Below are 19,359 nucleotides of genomic sequence, written 5' to 3'. Positions count from 1 at the left end.
TCACCCTACTTCCTCACTAGAATTTTTTTTTTTAAGATTTTATGTATTTATTTATGGGAGAGAGAGAGAGAGAGAGAGAGAGAGAGGCAGAGACACAGAGGGAGGAGCAGGCTCCATGCAGGGAGCCTGATGTGGAACTCGATCCCGGGTCTCCAGGATCAGGCCCTGGGCTGAAGGCAGCTCTTTTTTTTTTTTTAATTTTTATTTATTTATGATAGTCACACAGAGAGAGAGAGAGGCAGAGACACAGGCAGAGGGAGAAGCGGGCTCCATGCACCGGGAGCCCGACGTGGGATTCGATCCCAGGTCTCCAGGATCGCGCCCTGGGCCAAAGGCAGGCGCCAAGCCGCTGCGCCACCCAGGGATCCCTGAAGGCAGCTCTAAACTGCTGGGCCACCTGGGCTGCCCTCCTCACTAGAATTTAAAGATTGAGGATATATTAGCCAAGTAAAAAGAGGGAGAAGATACTCCAAGTAAACAGAACAGCCTTGAAACATATGTATTTCATAGAGAGACTTGTGAGAGGCTCTAAAACAGTATGATGATTTGGATAAAAAAGCAAGAGGCTCAATGCAGTTAAAACATGGTATCCCTGAGATGAGAGAAGAAACTAGGGAGAAAGATAGGGACAGATGTTATTATTATGGCATTAAACTTCCTTTTATACCAACCTAGGGAGCAAGTGAGAGCATGGCATACACAGAAAATTATCTTTTAAGACATAGGGGCCAAGAAATTAAGAAAAAAATAACAAAAAACACACACCTAAACAAAGTGAATTTTATCTCCTACTAATTTACATAGAACTTTTAGAAGAGGGATATTCCAAAATAAAACAACTCCAACAACTACTCTAAGGTGTCACAACTCAGAAAAGGTGTAGATTACTCCTTCTTTTGAATTTTAATAGCACTTTGTATCTTCCTTTTAGTACCTGTTACTTTCTGCTGAGGAGCACAATTATCTGTGTTTTACCTCTAATGGTTTGCCAGTTCTCTGAGCACTGACTGGTTCTTGTTCATTCATCTTCTAAAATTGTATTACAATCCAGTCTGAATAGACAAGGCAACCTCAACAAAGACTACCACATAATAGATGTGCAATAAATGTTTCAGAGCATCACAGAGTTACATGATACCAGAGCTTTTTTTTTTTTTTTTTTTTAGATTTTATTTATTTATTCATGAGAGACACAGAGGGAGAGAGGCAGAGACACAGGCAGAGGGAGAAGCAGGCTCCATGCAGGGAACCCGATGTAAGACTGGATCCTGGAACTCTAGGATCATGCTCCAATCCAAAGGCCAGACGCTCAACCACTGAGCAACTCAGGCATCCCGAGCCAAAAGACTCTTAAAGATATTCTAATCCAGTTTCTCAGCCTTTATAAAAGACTCTGATAAAAGCAATGGACTCTCTTTTCAGAAAAAATCACACATAGAAAACATTTTACATATAATTTCAGAGCCTACAATGCTCAAAGGAGCAAGGTTAATTATCCAAAGTCATGAAGGATTATGTTGAGTGAAATAAGTCAATTGGAGAAGGACAAACATTATATGGTCTCATTCATTTGGGGAATATAAAAAATAGTGAAAGGGAATAAAGGGGAAAGCAGAAAAAATGAGTGGGAAATATCAGAAAGGGAGACAGAACATGAGAGACTCCTAACTCTGGGAAATGAACTAGGGGTGGTAGAAAGGGAGGTGGGTGGGGGGTGCAGGTGACTGGGTGACAGGCACTGAGGGGGGACACTTGATGGGATGAGCACTGGGTGTTATTCTATATGTTGGCAAATTGAACACCAATAACATAAATTTATGAAAAACAACAACAACAAAGTCATGAAGGTGTAATTAGTGGCATAACTAAGCCTACAAGTTTCCTGGTTCCCAATTTTCAGTCCTCTTCCTACTACAAACTACAAATGAATAATTTTAGTTGGGCTATTTCCCACTGGGAGACTGCCTAATACAAGTGGTCCTCTCATGAAATTCCTTGCTAGAAGGACGATGCTCAGGAAAACATGGCAAGTTTAATGGCTCTGAGGCTCAAATATAGTGTACTGGACCTCTGCCAAGGAGAGAAAGGGGCAACAGGAAAAGTTCATGGTTATGTGGGAGCATTACAACAAGCCAAAGAACCAAGAGGGATGTTGAAGTCTCCCTAAATAGAAGAGCAAAATCCTTCTTAACTACTATTTACAGGAAGTGAGAGAATCATGACTCAAAACCAGACTTTCTGATTTTCAGGCCGGTGTTAGGTCCACCTCACCACAAAATCCTCTGCACATGCACAGAAATCTCACTACCACAGAAGCAATCCTGTAGCTATGGGAATCCTAAGAAATGGGCTAAATAATCTTATAATGCTTAGAACTAATTCCCAATTATCTGTGATAATGGATCCAAGGAACATAAATATCTTTTAAATCTGCAAATACTATAAATCTATTTGGCTGAAAATACTAATCCGCCACTACTTGCCACAAACCATCAATTCAGCTTAAGTGAATGTATCATTTATTCTGGGGTCCACACTGAAATAAATACTAAGAAGATTTTTTTTTTTAAGTGCCACAAATAATAAAACCAAATCATTTGCTTTTCACTAAGTGTAGGGACAAGATTGAGAGCTGGCAAAAACAGCTCACTGTGGATAATATCCAAACTAAATAACTGGAGAGGACTAAAAGGTGTCCCCCCACCCTTCTACCTTCAATATTATCCACCCTATACATATGTGATCTTTAGTCTGTGCAAAAGCCACACACTATCCTCTTCTAAAGGACCCCTACTCTCTTTACCTCCTGTGCTTTAACTAGGTGCTTGTATCTTCCAATGCCATGGGTAGGCTTTGACTTGTAGTGCCGACTGGTATTCAGCAGAATGCCACCTAAAAAACAGAAAATAAGACAAACCTGTTTCAAAGCTCCTTCAGGGCAGACAGATCACACATGAGGAGACCAATTCTCTACCACAAGACTGGGAATATCTGGGGATAGCAGGTCTCTTGCTGGCTTAAAGAACCAGAGCTATTTCTTGATCTTGAGCTGACCCTTATTTACCCCCTTTATCTCTCCCTTTGGCACCTCAATCATACCCACTCCCCGCTACCTATCTTTCTTTGAGAAATTCTCTCCTGCTATGGCCACTGGTGATAGGAGAAAATACATTCTCACAGTGTTCCTGTTTTCTCTTGCTCCTCAACAGGCAGTAATCCTTTTGAAGTTTTCTAATGTGGATCATACAGAGAAAGAAATAGGTGGCAAATACAAGCAGGTAAGAGGACAATCACAGATTTCCACAAAGTTTTACATACCATCTATTAGATTTATTTGTGCTAATATGGAACAACCTCCAATACACATTGCTAAGTAAATAACAATGAAAACAAAAGCCTAAGGTACAGAACGGTGTGTGTGTATACTACTATCAAGTATAAACTAGGCTCTCCATTCACATATTTATTGTGGTAGGTCTGGTGATGCATCACTTGGGTCCACCTTCAAGGAAGGACCTTATCTTTCATTATTTTTATCCTTCTTTAAAAATAAAGAAACTGTAGCTCAACACATGAGATGATGCTCAATATCACTCATCATCAGGGAACTAAATGCAAATAAAAACTACAATGAGATATCACCTCATTCCTGTCAGAATGGCTAAAAATCAAAAACAAAAGAAACAACAAATATTGGCAGGGATGTGGAGAAAAAGGAACCCTCGTGCATTGTTGATGGGAATGCAAACTAGTGCGGCCACTGTGGAAAACAATATGGAGGTTCCTCAAAAAGTGGTATTATCCAGTAATCACACTGCTAGGTATGTACCCCAAAAACATAAAAACACCAATTCAAAGAGATATATGAACCTCTATGTTTATAGCAGCATTATTTACAATAGCCAAATTATGGAAAGAGCCCAAGTGTCCACCAAATGATGAATGGATAAAGGATATGTGGTATATATACATATACAACAGGATATTACTCAGCCATAAAAAAAGAATGGAATTTTGCCATTTGCAACAACATGGATAGACCTAGAGAGTATAATATTAAGTGAAATACGTCAGTCAGATAAAAACAAATACCATATGATTTCACTGATATGGGGAATTTAAGAAACAAAACAAATGAACAAAGATAAAAAAGAGAGAGAGAGACAAGCCAAGAAACAGACTCTTAACTCTACAGAACAAACTGATGCTTACCTGAGGGGAGATGGGTGGGGGAGATGAGTCAAACAGGTAATGGGGACTATAAAGCATACTTACCTGATGATCATCACCCAGGGGTGATGCATGAAATTGTTAAATCACAATATTGTACACCTGAAACTAGTATAACACTGTACATTAGCTATAATGGAATTAAAATTTAAAACAATTAAAAAAAAGAGATACTGTAGTTCAGAAAATATGGTGAAATGGCCAAGAACATCCAGCAAATAAAAGGCAGAACTGCAATTTAAACCCAGGTCTAGGGACGCCTGGGTGGCTCAGCGGTTTTAGCGCCTGCTGTCGGCCCAGGTAGTGATCCTGGAGTCCCAGGATCGAGTCCCACGTTGGGCTCCCTGCATGGAGCCTCCTTCTCCCTCTACCTATGTCTCTGCCTCTCTCTCTCTCTCTCTCTCTCTCTCTCTCTCTCTCGTGTCTCTCATGAATAAATAAATAATAAAAATAAAAAAATAAACCCAGTTCTATCTGGATGAAAGGCCTATGCCCAGGTGGGTTCTCATGACGTCTGAATTTCTGGAATATAAAATCTAGATATGATTTTTCCTAGCTCAGATGTCAGTTCCTTATCTCTTCCCTTTCACTGAAACCAGTACTACATGGCTCTTCTATGTCTGTCTCTCTTGCTCACTCTCTACCTTCTGGATTAGTGTTAGTCTTAGGTCTTGCTCCCTTTCCTCTCAGTTCCTATGGTCCTATCCTCATCTCTACGGGGAGGTAAAACAGAAAAGATGTGAAGAAGTGAAATGTTTCTTGGGCTTCTCTTTTCTAAAATGGGCTTCCAGGATCCCTGGGTGGCGCAGTGGTTTAGCGCTTGCCTTTGGCCCAGGGCGCAATCCTGGAGACCCGGGATCGAATCCCATGTCGGGCTCCCGGTCCATGGAGCCTGCTTCTCCCTCTGTCTGTGTCTCTGCCTCTCTCTCTCTCTCTCTCTCTCTCTCTCGCTGTGGGTGTGACTATCATAAATAAATAAAAATTAAAAAAAATAAAATAAAATGGGCTTCCAAGCAGGTCTGCTCTTTGCCAGGCCAATCCTGCCTTTATAATCCACATTGTTTCATCAAGACAAACCTTGGATATCATGAGTCCCTTTTATGATATGCGTTAGTCCACATATACTGCTATATGCCAACAACTGTATACACACTGGGACAAAGATGACTAGAATATGCCACTTTCCCTGGAGATACTCAGTGTGTACTAGGGAAGGATGATAGGAAAGCAGATAATTACCTTACAGTACACAAATTACTTTAATAGATGAGAGCAAGGCACTATGTGCCTAGAGGAAGGAACAATGAATCAGCCTCGGTAACAGATGCATTCTTGAAAGAGGGGTAAGGAAAAGGAAAAGAAAGCCTGTCAGTGTGAGAAGGGCACAGAGTATACCAGAGCCTAGAGCAGTGAGTGGGAACATACCACACTAGGCTTTGTGAAGAGTTTGGATTTCAAGCTGAACAGGGAAAAGTATATGCCTGATAAGTTTTTAAAAGATCACTTTGGTTGGTACATGGAAAAAGGGAGAGAGAGCATGGATGGGTTAAGAGATTCAAGTGGCAGCCTTGGCTAAATTGTTGTTGGTGATCTCACTGTATCCACATCCCCTCTCTATTCCATCCTCTCGAGCTGACAAACTAATCCTTCTTTTTTTTTTTTTTTTAAGATTTTATTTATTCATGAGAGACAGAGAGAGAGAGAGAGAGAGGCAGAGACACAGGCAGAGGGAAAAGCAGGATCCATGCAGGGAGCCTGATGTGGGACTCGATCCCGGGACCCCAGGATCACGAAGGCAGGCGCTAAACCACTGAGCCACCCAGGAATCCCCCAAACTAATCTTTCTAAAACACAAACCTAATAACATTCTTCTCTTTCATTAATTCAACCATTTATTCATCCTACGCACATAATTTTTTAAAAGTACTTACTATGTGCCAGGCATTGTACCAGGCACTACAGAAACACCAATGAATGAGGCAGAGAAGGTCTTTGCTATATTTCAAAATGTTCACACTCCTTAGGTAAGTATTTAAGAAACTTGATTTTATAATATAGTTCCAATGACTTCATCTCCTCATTCTCCTACTCCTCCAGGCCTTTAAAACTTTGTTCCTCAGCCACAGAGCTACACTTGCCATTCTGTATAAATCATGCAATTGTCATGGTTCTGTGCCATACTGGGCAGTACCTTCTGCTCAGACTACACTTCTCTGACTGGTGAAATCCTAGCTAGCCTCCAGGGTCAGCTCAAATATCACCATCTTCATGAAACTCTTCTGCTGCCCTGAACATTCAAAGATCATCAAGTTTACTTCATGATTATAGCTCTTCCATGCCTCCGCTATATAGTAAAACATTTTGTATAAAGAATGAAAATTGGGCGCCTGGCTGGCTCATGTGGTTAAGTGTCTGCTTTTGGTTTAGGTCACGATCCCGGGGTCTTGGAATCCAGCCCCCATTGGGGCTCTCTGCTCAATGGGAAGTCTGCTTCTCCCTCTCCCTCTGCCCCTACCCTCTGCTCATGCTCTCGTTCACTCTCTGTCTCTCTCAAATGAATAAATTTTTAAAAATATTTAAAATAAAATAAAAACAAAAATATTTAAAGAAAACTCAGATGCCAACCATCGTTTTTAAGTACACAGAAACTCAATCACCCCCCTTAGTGGTTTCAAACAGCAGAACCAAAAGGTGATCTTTGGGGATAACACGTCTTAGGTGAAAGCACCACATTCCTGCCTCAGCATCTCATCTGCCAGAATTCTTTGGCAAGGAAGCATTTTCAAATTCAGCTTAGGGCAATTCATATAATTAGAGCAGCTGGTTAATTAAGAAGTTGGTTCAAACTACTGTTAAATTAACCATTTTCCCCCTTAAATGAAAGGTTTTGGTCAAACTACCAGCGTTTAAACTGCTTAATTAGCCAGTTGTTTATGTTATAAAATGTACCAGTTTGAAAGCCTCCAATTTCTAATAAGTTCAACTGAATTCTTCCCTTGCTCATTGTCATCTAACTGGGTCTCCTGCTGTTGCATTAACATTGCAGCCTCCTAAGAGGAAAGACAATTCTTTTCACTGAAGACACAGAACCCCAGGGTTTCAACAGGAGGCTCTGAAGATCTTTCAATAAGCACAGTTATAGGATGTAATCACATATTGACTTTTCCCACATCACATCCCTTTACTTTATATATGCCAAAGCCAATTGTCCTTCAGTGTGTCTGTTTACTAAACTGGGAATGAAATCCATCAGTCCAGGATAGGGGTAAACATCATTTTAATTATTTCTCCTTCGATATTAGAACAGCATTTTTATAGTCAGGTTATGCTGGAGAGAAAGAGGAAAACACTGGGGAAGCCCCAGTCAAGATTAATTACAGGATATTCTCTCCATTCAATAGACCGGACGTCCCTTACACACCACAAGGGCAGGTATACACCCACACCTGGCAAATAGCATACACTCAGAAAACTGCCTTTATGGGGCACCTAGGTGGCTTAGTCAGTTGGGCATCTCACTCTTGATCTTCACTTGGGTCTTGATCTCCAAGTTGTCAGTTTCAGGTAACACACTGGGCTCCACACTGAAAGGTTCTTAAGATATTTTACCAAGATAAGCTGCAATGATTTGGCCTTGGCAGCTACCCACTTTTTTCAAAATCTCTTTTCAAAATTTTCCAGTTTTTCTAATTATAGTACACTGAACTACTTGGCTTTGAATGTGCCATGTTCCTGATTTCACCTTTTTGCTCATGCTGTAATGAGACAACTCTGTGTTCTCTTCATTTAACCTCTTCAGACCTCTTCATATGTATATCTTTTACCTCTCTATATATGTTTAAAAACAGTAAGAAAAAGGCAGTACTACAATCATGCCCACCTTTTAAAGAGAGTAGCTGGGATGGTACCCAGGCCCACAGAGAGTATGATGGGTAAAGGTAGGCACCGCTCCCCACTCTTTTCTGAAAACCAATGTAATTCAGTATTGGAATTTCTGACTTTATGGATATCTCAAAGAATCCATGAAAAATGCTAACAAAACTATGTGCTTTCAAGTAGAATTATCCTGGCATGCCAACATTGGTGAATTACCTTGGGCCTTCTAGGCACTGAGATTCCCTGACAACAAATGAAAAATGGGCAAAGGGCAGCCCCGGTGGCACAGCAGTTTAGCACCGCCTGCAGCCCGGGGTGTGATGGAGACCTGGGATGGAGTCCCATGTTGGGGTCCCTGCATGGAGCCTGCTTCTCCCTCTGTCTGTGTCTCTGCCTCTCTCTCTCTGTGTCTCTATGAATGAATGAATGAATGAATGAATATTTTTTTAAAAAAAGAAAAATGAGCAAAGAATAAGATAAATGGCCAGTACATGTATGAAAATATGGTCAACCATGATGCCTAGGTGGTTCGGCGGTTGGGCTGATCCCACGGTCCCGGGATCAAGTCCCACATCAGGCTCCTTGCATGGGGCCTGCTTCTCCTTCTGCCTATGTCTCTGCCTCTCTCTCTCTCTCTCTCTGTCTCTCATGAATAAATAAATAAAATATTTAAAAAAAGAAAATATGGTCAATTAACTAGTAATCAAAGACATAAAAATTACAAATACAAGGGATGACATGTTTAAACTTATATTCCCAAATATTAAAAAAAATAACACTTAATATTGATGACTATATAAAAAGGGATTCTCAAATACCAAAGAAGAATAAAATAGCACAATCTTTCTGGAGACCAATTTGGTAATACATATTCAATAGCTTTAAAAACGTCCATTTTTTTTAACCCAAGAGTTTGACTGTTAGAAATGAATCCTAAGTAAATAATCAGACAAAGATATACAAGGATATGTATCATAGTGTTGTTTACATTGCAAAGTCGTGAAGACAGCTTAAATTTCTATAAATAGAAAATTGTTTAAGGGTCGTCTGGGTGGCCCAACTCTTGGTTTCAGCTGGCGTCATGATCTCAGGGTATGGGGATAGAGCCCTCTGTTGGGCTCCACACTCAGCATGAAGCCTGCTTGAGATTCTTTCCCCCTTCCCCTCCTTACCCCACTCTCAAAAATCTTAATAAAAGAAAACTATTTGAGCAAATTATATTATCCCCCACCTCTCTTTTCAGAAGGATCCCTGCTGGATTTCCTTCAATAGGTCTTAACAGGCCTTTTTGATTCCAGCTTTTTTTTTTTAATATTTTTTATTTTTATTTATTTATTTTTATTTATTTATGACAGTCACACAGATAGAGAGAGAGAGGCAGAGACACAGGCAGAGGGAGAAGCAGGCTCCATGCACCGGGAGCCTGACGTGGGATTCGATCCCGGGTCTCCAGGATCGCGCCCTGGGCCAAAGGCAGGCGCTAAACCGCTGCGCCACCCAGGGATCCCGTGATTCCAGCTTTAAAAACAAAATAAAACCAAAAAATCCTCAGATTTAAGTACCTCTCAAATACTAAAATATACTACAAAACTATATAACCAATATTTTAAAAGGTTAGTAATGGCATCAAATATACAGACAAATCAATGGAACAAAACAAAGTTAAAATAATCTCAGATTTATATGGAAACTTAGTATATGATAAAGATAATCTTGTCAAACCTCTGAGGAGAAGATGGATGTTTCAATAAATTTGAAACAGTTAATTACACATTTCGGGGAAAACCTGCATCCCTACTCACTTCTCATCACAGATACATCACATATATGAAGGGAAAAAAATACCAGAAGATAATACGAAGGATTTTTTAAACTAATCTTGGAATAGAGATCTTTTTAAGCAAGAAACAAAAACCTAGATAGAAGTCAAAGATTAATAAACTTAGCTATATAAAAACATAAAACTTCTTTTCAACAAAAACACAAAAAGTCAAAAGACAGATAACTAGAAGCAATGCAAAGCAGAGATGAAAAATACTAATTTTCTTAATATATAAAAACTACAGGGGCACCTGGGTGGCTCAATTGTTGAGTGGTTGCCTTTAGCTCAGGTCGTGACCCGAAGGTCCTGGGATGGAGTCTGACATCATGCTCCCTACAGGGAGCCTGCTTCTCCCTCTGCCAATGTCTCTGCCTCTCTCTTTGTGTCTCTCATAAATAAACAAATAAATTTTAAAAAGAACTATATAAAAAAATTCTCGTAAATTAAAAATAAAAAAGCCAGAAACTCAATAGAAAAATGGGCAAAAAGTATAGACAGTTCACAAGGAAAGAAATAAAAATTGCCAATAAAAATGTGGAAAGACGATAAACTCTCTTAAGAAATGCAAATTATGAGACATAATTTTTTTACTACCAAAAATATAAGATATTTTATAAAACCCAGTTTTGACCAGGAAATAGAAATGTAAATTAATGGGCAATCTAAAGGGCAATCAGGTGATACTTACCAAAATATTTAGTCATAATCATTTGACTCAGCAATTTCAATTCCAGGAACTTATCTTATAAATGTTTGGGAACAAGTTCACAAAGATGTATTAAGATGGTTGTTGCAGCATTTTTTGAAACAGCAAAAACTCTGAACAACCTAAATGTCCAGCATTAAGATATAGTGGTACACACACAGAATATATATGTCCACATATGCATAAAACTTCTTGAGAAATATAAAAGAAATTGCTTTCAGTGGCTATCACTGGGGAATAAGACTGGGAAATAGAAAATTTGACTTTTTATCATATACCTTTTTGTACAGCTTATATTTATTCTTATCCTATGCACCTATGTAAATGTATTTACAATTCTTACAATTGATAATTTAATAGTAATTAAAAAAAAAAACAACTTTCCTCAGAATATATACCAGTTCAAAATAAACTTTGCCTCTAGTTGAGGGTAAGGGATAAGACCAAATTTAGGGAATAAGAGCACTTGAACATAATCTCTTTTTTTTTTTCATAATCTCTTTTTTTTTTTTTTTAAGTTTTTTTTTTTTTTTTAATTTATTTATGATAGTCACACACAGAGAGAGAGAGAGGCAGAGACACAGGCAGAGGGAGAAGCAGGCTCCATGCACCGGGAGCCCGACGTGGGATTCGATCCCGGGTCTCCAGGATCGCGCCCTGGGCCAAAGGCAGGCGCCAAACCTCTGCGCCACCCAGGGATCCCAATAATCTCTTTTTAAAACAAAACAAAACAAAAAATAAAATCTAGCAAAATGTTAGTAATTGTTAACTCTGGGGTTATTTGACTTATTATCTTTTTATACTCTTCCGTATTTTTTTATCTTTCAAAATAAAAAATGTCATTGAGAGGGGAAAAAAAAAACATAAAATAAAACCTTTCCTGGACCCCACAGTCCTCTCCACTTCCTGTCAATTCTCTCCCCTCCCACTCAAACTTCATAAAAACATTGTGAACAGCTTTCTCTAGCTCCCCAACTCCCATTCACCTGTTAAGGCAAGCTGACTTCCACAACTGGCTTCACCCCACCTGCACAAGAAACTCCTTTCATAAAGTCACCAGTGACTTCCATGTTGCTAAAGCCAAGAATGTTAAGTTCTTATCTTTTGGGATCTCTCAGCAGCACACAGTTGTAACACCAACATGGTTAACCACTCTTTCCTTCTTATTTTTTTTTAATTTTTTTTTTAATTTTTATTTATTTATGATAGGCACACAGTGAGAGAGAGGCAGAGACACAGGCAGAGGGAGAAGCAGGCTCCATGCACCGGGAGCCTGACGTGGGATTCGATCCCGGGTCTCCAGGATCGCGCCCTGGGCCAAAGGCAGGCGCCAAACCGCTGCGCCACCCAGGGATCCCCACTCTTTCCTTCTTAAAACACTCTCCTTTTGACTGACATCAAATTGTACTATGCTGGCTTTTTCCTACCATTTTGGCCTCCTTTTTTTCAACCTCATTAGACATCTCTTTTACCCTCTACTCACCGTTTTTTTTTTTTTTAAGATTGATTGATTGATTGATTGATTGATTTAAGAGAGCGCAAGAGAGAATGCGAGTACATGTACTCTAGCAAGGGGAAAAGCAAAGGGAAAGGGAGAAAGAGAATTTTTTTTTAATTTTTATTTATTTATGATAGTCACACAGAGAGAGAGAGAGAGGCAGAGACACAGGCAGAGGGAGAAGCAGGCTCCATGCACCGGGAGCCCGACGTGGGATTCGATTCCGGGTCTCCAGGATCGCGCCCTGGGCCAAAGGCAGGCGCTAAACCGCTGCGCCACCCAGGGATCCCGAGAAAGAGAATTTAAGCAGACTCCCCGCTGAGCATAGAGCCCCACTTGGGGCTCAATCCCAGGACCCTGACATCAATCATGACCTGAAACAAAATCAAGAGTCAGGCACTCAACCTACTGAGCCACCAAGGCACCCCACTCTCTACCTCGCTTTTATTTTATTTCAGATTTTATTTATTTATTCATGAGAGACACACAGAGAGAGAGGCAGAGACACAGGAAGAGGGAGAAGCAGGCTCCATGCAGGGAGCCCGACATGGGACTTGATCCCAGGTCTCCAGGATCAGACCCTGGGCTGAAGGTGGAGCTAAACCCCTGAGCCACCTGGGCTGCTCTCTACCTGATTTTTAAATGTCAGAGTTCTTAAGGGCCTGATCCTTGGGCCTCTTCTCTACTTGTTCTCACATGATGTTTCATTGCCATCACTGCAATTAAAATAGACAATATGATGGCTTCCAAATTTATAGTTTCACCTCAGACTTCTATTTTAAATTCAAGATCAATGCATACAATTGTATACAATGGGCTACTTAATATATCCTTCCCACAGGCACTTCAATTAAACATGTTCAAAACCAGACTCAATATCTTCTCCTTCAAAGGAGAAGGCAGTACATTCAAAATAATTATACAGATATCTCTCTATTATAGTAGAAATGTATTCACTACATTTAAGGCAGTACATTCAAAATAATTATACAGATATCTCTCTATTGTAGTAGAAATGTATTCACCATGGATCAAGTAAGAAGAAGAAAAAAGATTATAAAATATTATATATCAGACAGAGGGGCAAGATGGCGGAAGAGTAGGGGTCTTCAACTCACCTGACCCCACAAACTTACCTAGATAACTTTCAAAACATCCTGAACACCTATGAATTCGACCTGAGATTTAAAGAGAGAACAGCTGGAATGCTACGGAGAGAAAAGTTTTTGTTTCTAACAAGGTAGGAAGATGAAAAAATAAAATAAAAAAGAATAAAGTTGGGAACAGGAACCACGACTAAGCAGGGCTAAAGCAGAGTGGCGAAAGCCTCCAGGGCAGGAAAGCCCAGGTCTAGAGAAGCAGGAACTTTAAAAATCCACACTGGGGTTTTCCCTGATGGAAAAATGCTTGGCAGGGAAATCAGGCAGAATAGCAAGAGGGGCAGGGAAGCCTCAAGATTCCTGGAGTCACTATAAGAGGAGGGCCACCCGCAAACTGTGGTTGGGTATTGGTAAAGGGCTGGAGCACCACAGCCCCATGGGGCATTTAGGAGAAGCCTGTGGGTTAGGGGGGTCAGCTCCGGAGCTGCCTTTACCCTAGAGGCTGGCAACAGCAGTGTGGCTGTACCCCATTCCCTTCAGGAAAGGCAGCCCCCAGGGGCATGGGTCCAGCAGCACAGGGCCCCGGATCCCAGACCCAAGCAGACAAAGTTGGTGATCCTTCGTTCCCCCGGGACAGGTGGAAGCATGGAGGGCACAGGAAAGTGAGAACTCTCCTGCCGCTGGGCGCCCAGCAAGCTGTGCAGATCAATGCACCTGCACCTGTCCCCAGGACCATCTAGGCCAGTGCAGACTGGGAGACTGCAGTTAGTTACTCGCAGGGAGTGTGACTCCAGAGCTGGAAATCTGGCCACAGCCATTTTTGCTTTTCCTCTTTGTTTTTTTGTTTTTTGTTTTTTTGTTTTTTAAGATTTTATTTATTCATGAGAAACACAGGCAGAAGGGAGAGACACAGGCAGAGGGAGAAGCAGGCTCCCCACAGGGAGCCCGATGTGCTTTTCCTCTTTGTTTCACATTGTGCCCAGGAGAGGCAGGGCCTCTAGGGAACAAAGGCCTCACAGGATAAACAGCTCATACTGAGCCCAGCACCTGGCAAGCAGGGGGGCATCTCTGCCCAGGCACAGATGCCTGAGAATCAGCACACCAGACCCTCCCCCAGAACTGCTGGAAGTACAATGGAAAAGAAAGTTTACTGAACAAGCAGCACTGGGAAGGTCCAGGACTGAGAGAAAATAGTATATAGAACTAGAGGGTCCTTTTTTTTCCTTTTTCCATTACGATGCATTTTTATATCAAGACTAAAAATTTCCAATATTTTTTCTCTTTTCCCACATTAACTATAATAGTTTACCAGCTCTTCATTTTTAAGTTTTTTCCTTTTTGACCTTCATATTTCTACAATTACATGTCTTAGATATATTTTTCACTTATGGATTCCCTTCAACGTATTCAATTTAATTTTGGTAGATAGACAAGATATGGGTATTTGTTTTTTGTTTTTTTTCTGCCTTGTTTTACAATGGTGGAAGTTAGTACCTTCTAACTTCCAACTTCTAACTTCTAACTCCTAACGACCAACATACACCCAGAACCAAGTAGAAAACTGTGTTGGTTCATTCTGTGAGATTTTATTCTCTCTTTCTTCCCATTCTGCCCCTCTCTTTTATCTTGTTTACATTTCGGTGGTCCATATTGGGGCTTTCTATAAGTATTTCTGCTTTATACAAATTTAGGATTGAGCATCTACCAACATACAGAACAAAATACACTCAGAACCAATAGTATCACACTATAGGACCCCTCAGGTAAACTAAATTCTCTCTCCACTACCACTTCTTCACCACCCACCCTTTTTTCTTTTTCCTTGTTTCTTTACTTTTTTTTTCCTTTTTTTTCCTTCTTCTTTGTTTTTGGTTTTTGGCTTTTTATTTTTACTACTTTCTTTTAAAATTTGTTTTTTACTTCAGTGTCCTTTTGTTCTGTTGTTCTTTTTCTTTTATTTTCTGGTCTCTGACCTCTTCAGAATCTAGGATGTATTTTACTTAGGTCGTGGTTGATATTTTTGACTCAGCCCACTCATTCAGCCACTCTACACTGGACAAAATACCTAGAAAGAAGAATTCACCACAAAAGAAAGAACCAGAAACAATACTCTCTACAACAGAGTTACAGAATTTGGATTTAAATACGATGTCAGAAAGTCAATTCAGAAGTACAATTATAAAGCTACTGGTGGCTCTGGAAAAAAACTCAAAGGACTCTAGAGACTTTGTTACCGCAGAATTAAGATCTAATCAGGCCAAAATTAAAAACAGATTAAACGACATGCAATCCAAACTGAATGTTCTAACTGCTAGGGTTAATGAGATGGAAGAGAGAGTGAGTGACATAGAAGACAAGTTGATGGTAAGGAAGGAAGCTGAGGAAAAAAGAGAAAAACAAGAGCCCATGAGGAAAGGCTTAGGGAAATAAATGAAAGCTGGAGAAGGGAGAATATACATCTAGTAAGTTTTCCAGAAGAGGCTAAGAGACAGGGAGGACCACAAAGTATATTTGAACAAATCATAGCTGAGAACTTCCCAAATTTGGGGAAGGAAACAGGCATTCAGGTCCAAGAGATAAAGAGGACCCCCCCCCCAAATGAATAAAAACCATTTCAAAGATAAAGAGAAAATTCTTAAAGCAGTTTGAGACAAGAGATTCTTGACTTATATGGAGAGAAATATCAGATTAACAGCAGACTTCTCCACAGAGACCTGGCAGGCCAGAAAGGGCTGGCATTATATATATAGGGTACTAAATGAGAAGAACATGCAGCCAAGAATATTTTATCCAGAAAGGCTAATTCAAAATAGAAGAAGAGATAAAGAGCTTCCAGGACAGGCAGAAACTGAAAGAATATGTGACCACCAAACTGGCTCTGCAGGAAATATTAAAGAAGGCCCTGTAAAAGAAAGAGGGAGCCCAAAGAAACAATCCACAAAAACAGGGACTGAATAGAATAGGTAATACAATGACACTAAATTCATATCTTTCAGTAGTTACTCTGAAGGTGAATGGGCTAAATGATCCCATCAAAAGATGCAGGTATCCGATTGGATAAAAAAGCAAGATCCATCTATACGCTGTCTACAAGAGACTCATTTTAGACCTAAGGACACCTCCAGCCTGAAAATGAAGGGCTAGAGAACCATTTACCATTCAAATGGTCCTCAAAAGAAAGCTGGGGTAGCAATCCTCATATCAGATAAATTAAAGTTTATACCAAAGACTGTAGTAAGAGATGAAGATGGACACTATATCATACTTAAAGGGTCTATCCAGCAAGAAGACCTAACAATCATGAATATTTATGCTCCTAATGTGGGAGCTGCCAAGTATATCAATCAATTAATAACAAAAGTAAAGAGATACTTAGGTAATAATACACTAATAGTAGGAAACTTCAACATGGCGCTTTCAACAAATGACAGATACTCTAAGCAGAACATTACCAAAAAAACAAGGGCCTTAAATGGTACACTGGACCAAACAGATTTCACAGATATATACAGAACTTTCCATCCAAATGCAACTAAATACACATTCTTCTCAAGTGCACATGGAACTTTCTCCAGAATAGACCACATACTGGGTCACAAGTCAGGTCTCAACCAATAACAAAAGACTGGGATTGTCCCCTGCATATTTTCAGACCACAATGCTTTGAAACTAGAACTCAATCACAAAAAGAAATCTGGAAGACACTCAAACACATGGAGGTTAAAGAGCAACCTATTAAAAGATGAATGGGTCAACCAGGAAATTAGAGAAGAATTAAAAAGATTCATGGAAACTAATGGAAATGAAGATACAACCATTCAAAATCTTTGGGATACAGCAAACATGGTCCTAAGAGGGAAATACATTGCAATACAAGCCTTCCTCAAAAAATTGGAAAAAGCTCAAATACACAAGCTAACCTCACACCTAAAGGAATTGGAGAAAGAACAGCAAGTAAGACCTACACCAAGCAGAAGAAGAGAGATAATAAAGATTCGAGCAGAACTCAATGAAATAGAGACCAGAATAACTGTAGAACAGATCAACAAAATCAGGAGTTGGTTATTTGAAAGAATTAATGAGATAGATAAACCCCTAGCCAGCCTTATTAAAAAGAAAAAAAAACTCAAATTGATAAAATCACAAATGAAAGAGATCACAACCAATACCAAGGAAATACAAACGATTTTAAAAACATATTGTAAGCAGCTATATGCCAACAAATTAGGCAATCTAGAAGTTATGGATGCATTTCTGGAAAACCACAAATACCAAAACTGGAACAGGAAGAAATAGAAAACCTGAACAGGCCAATAACCAGCAAGGAAATTGAAACAGTCACCAAAAACCTCCCAAGACACAAAAGTCAGGGCCAGATGGCTTCCCAGGGGAATTCTAACAAATGTTTAAAGAAGAAATAATACCTATTCTACTAAAGCTGTTTTGAAAAATAGAAAGGAAGGCAATACTTTCAAACACATTTTATGAGGCCAGCACAACCTTGATTCCAAAACTAGACAAAGACCCCATCAAGATACTAGCCAATAGGATCCAACTGTACATTAAGAAGATTATTCACCATGACCAAGTGGGATTTGTTCCCGGGATGCAAGGCTGGTTCAACACTCATAAAGCAATCAATGTGATAGATCACATCAACAAGAGAAAAAACAAGAACCATATGATCCTCTCAAAAGATGCAGAGAAAGCATTTGACAAAATACAGCATCCATTCCTGACTAAAACTCTTCAAAGTGTAGGGATAGAGGGAATTTTCCTCAATATCTTAAAAGCTGTTTATGAAAAGCCCAAAGTGAATATCATTCTCAATGGGGAAAAACTGAGAGCCTTTCCTCTAAGATCTGGAACACAACAGGAATGTCCACTCTCTCCACTGTTGTTCAACATAGTACTAGAAGTCCTAGCCTCAGCAATCAAATAACAAAAAGATATAAAAGGCATTCAAATTGGCAAAGAAGGGACACATGGGTGGCTCAGGGGTTGAGCATCTGCCTTTGGCTCAGGGAGCGATCCTGGGATCCACAATCGAGTCCTACATCAGGCTCCCTGCAGGGATCCTGCTTCTCCCTCTACCTGTGTCTCTGCCTCTCTCTCTCTCTCTCTCTCTCTCTCTCTCTCTCTGTGTGTGTGTGTGTGTCTCACGAATAAATAAGTAAATCTTTTAAAAAAAAAACTGGCAAAGAAGTCAAACTCTCCCTCTTCGTAGATGACGTGATACTGTATATAGAAAACCCAAAAGACTCCACCCCAAGATTGCTAGAACTCATACAGCAATTCAGCAATGTGGCAGGATACAAAATCAATGCACAGAAATCAGTGGAATTTCTATACACTAACAATGAAACTGAAGAAAGAGAAATTAAGGAATCAATCCCATTTACAATTGCACTCAAAAGCATAAGATACCTAGGAATAAACCTAACCAAAGAGGTAAAGGATCTATATCTTAAAAACTACAGAACACTTCTGAAAGAAATTGAGGGAGACACAAAGAGATGGTTTGTCTACACCGCCCTTAATGAACCAACCATAGATTATGGCTTTCAGAAGTTGCAGAAAGTGATCCCAAGACATCTGGGTGATCCCGAAAGGTTACCCAAGAAGCCATCTCTGATTTTCAAGGCAGAGTTGAAAACACAAAATGAAAAATGAAGTCATAACATTACGACTATTTTACATTCCATCCCTGTGTGCACCCAAGTCTTGACCACCTGAGTTTTATTAACACAATAAAACCTTTTAGACATTTAAAAAAAAAAAACATTCCATGCTCATAGATTGGAAGAATAAATATTGTGAAAATGTCTATGCTACCCAGGGCAATTTACACATTCAATGCAATCCCTATCAAAATACCACGGACTTTCCCAAAGAGTTGGAACAAATAAGATTTGTATGGAATCAGAAAAGACCCTGAATAGCGAGAGGAATATTGAAAAAGAAAACCAATGCGAGATCTCAAGCTGTATTACCAAGCTGTGATCATCAAGACAGTATGGTACTGGCACAAAAACCGACACACGGATCAATAGAACAAAATAGAGAACCCAGAAATGGGCACTCAACTCTATGGTCAACTAATATTTGACAAAGCAGGAAAGACTAT

At 39.8% G+C, this 19,359-nt stretch overlaps 1 protein-coding gene across 1 annotated transcript in view; it reads right to left on the bottom strand.

Moving 5' to 3' along the window:
- Positions 1-19,359, bottom strand: part of MRPL48 (mitochondrial ribosomal protein L48) — a 64,867-nt gene that overhangs the window by 27,135 nt on the left and 18,373 nt on the right. Inside the window, exon 4 of the mRNA XM_055320390.1 lies at positions 2,804-2,892. Coding sequence (XP_055176365.1) covers positions 2,804-2,892 — 89 coding nt within the window. The remainder of the gene's footprint in view (positions 1-2,803; positions 2,893-19,359) is intronic.

Source organism: Nyctereutes procyonoides, unplaced genomic scaffold (genome assembly GCF_905146905.1).
Source record: "Nyctereutes procyonoides isolate TBG_1078 unplaced genomic scaffold, NYPRO_anot_genome, whole genome shotgun sequence".
In the NCBI taxonomy this organism is placed as follows: Eukaryota; Metazoa; Chordata; class Mammalia; order Carnivora; family Canidae; genus Nyctereutes; species Nyctereutes procyonoides.
The sequence above is the reverse complement of the archived record's forward strand: the minus strand, read 5'-3'. Positions and strand labels throughout refer to the sequence as shown.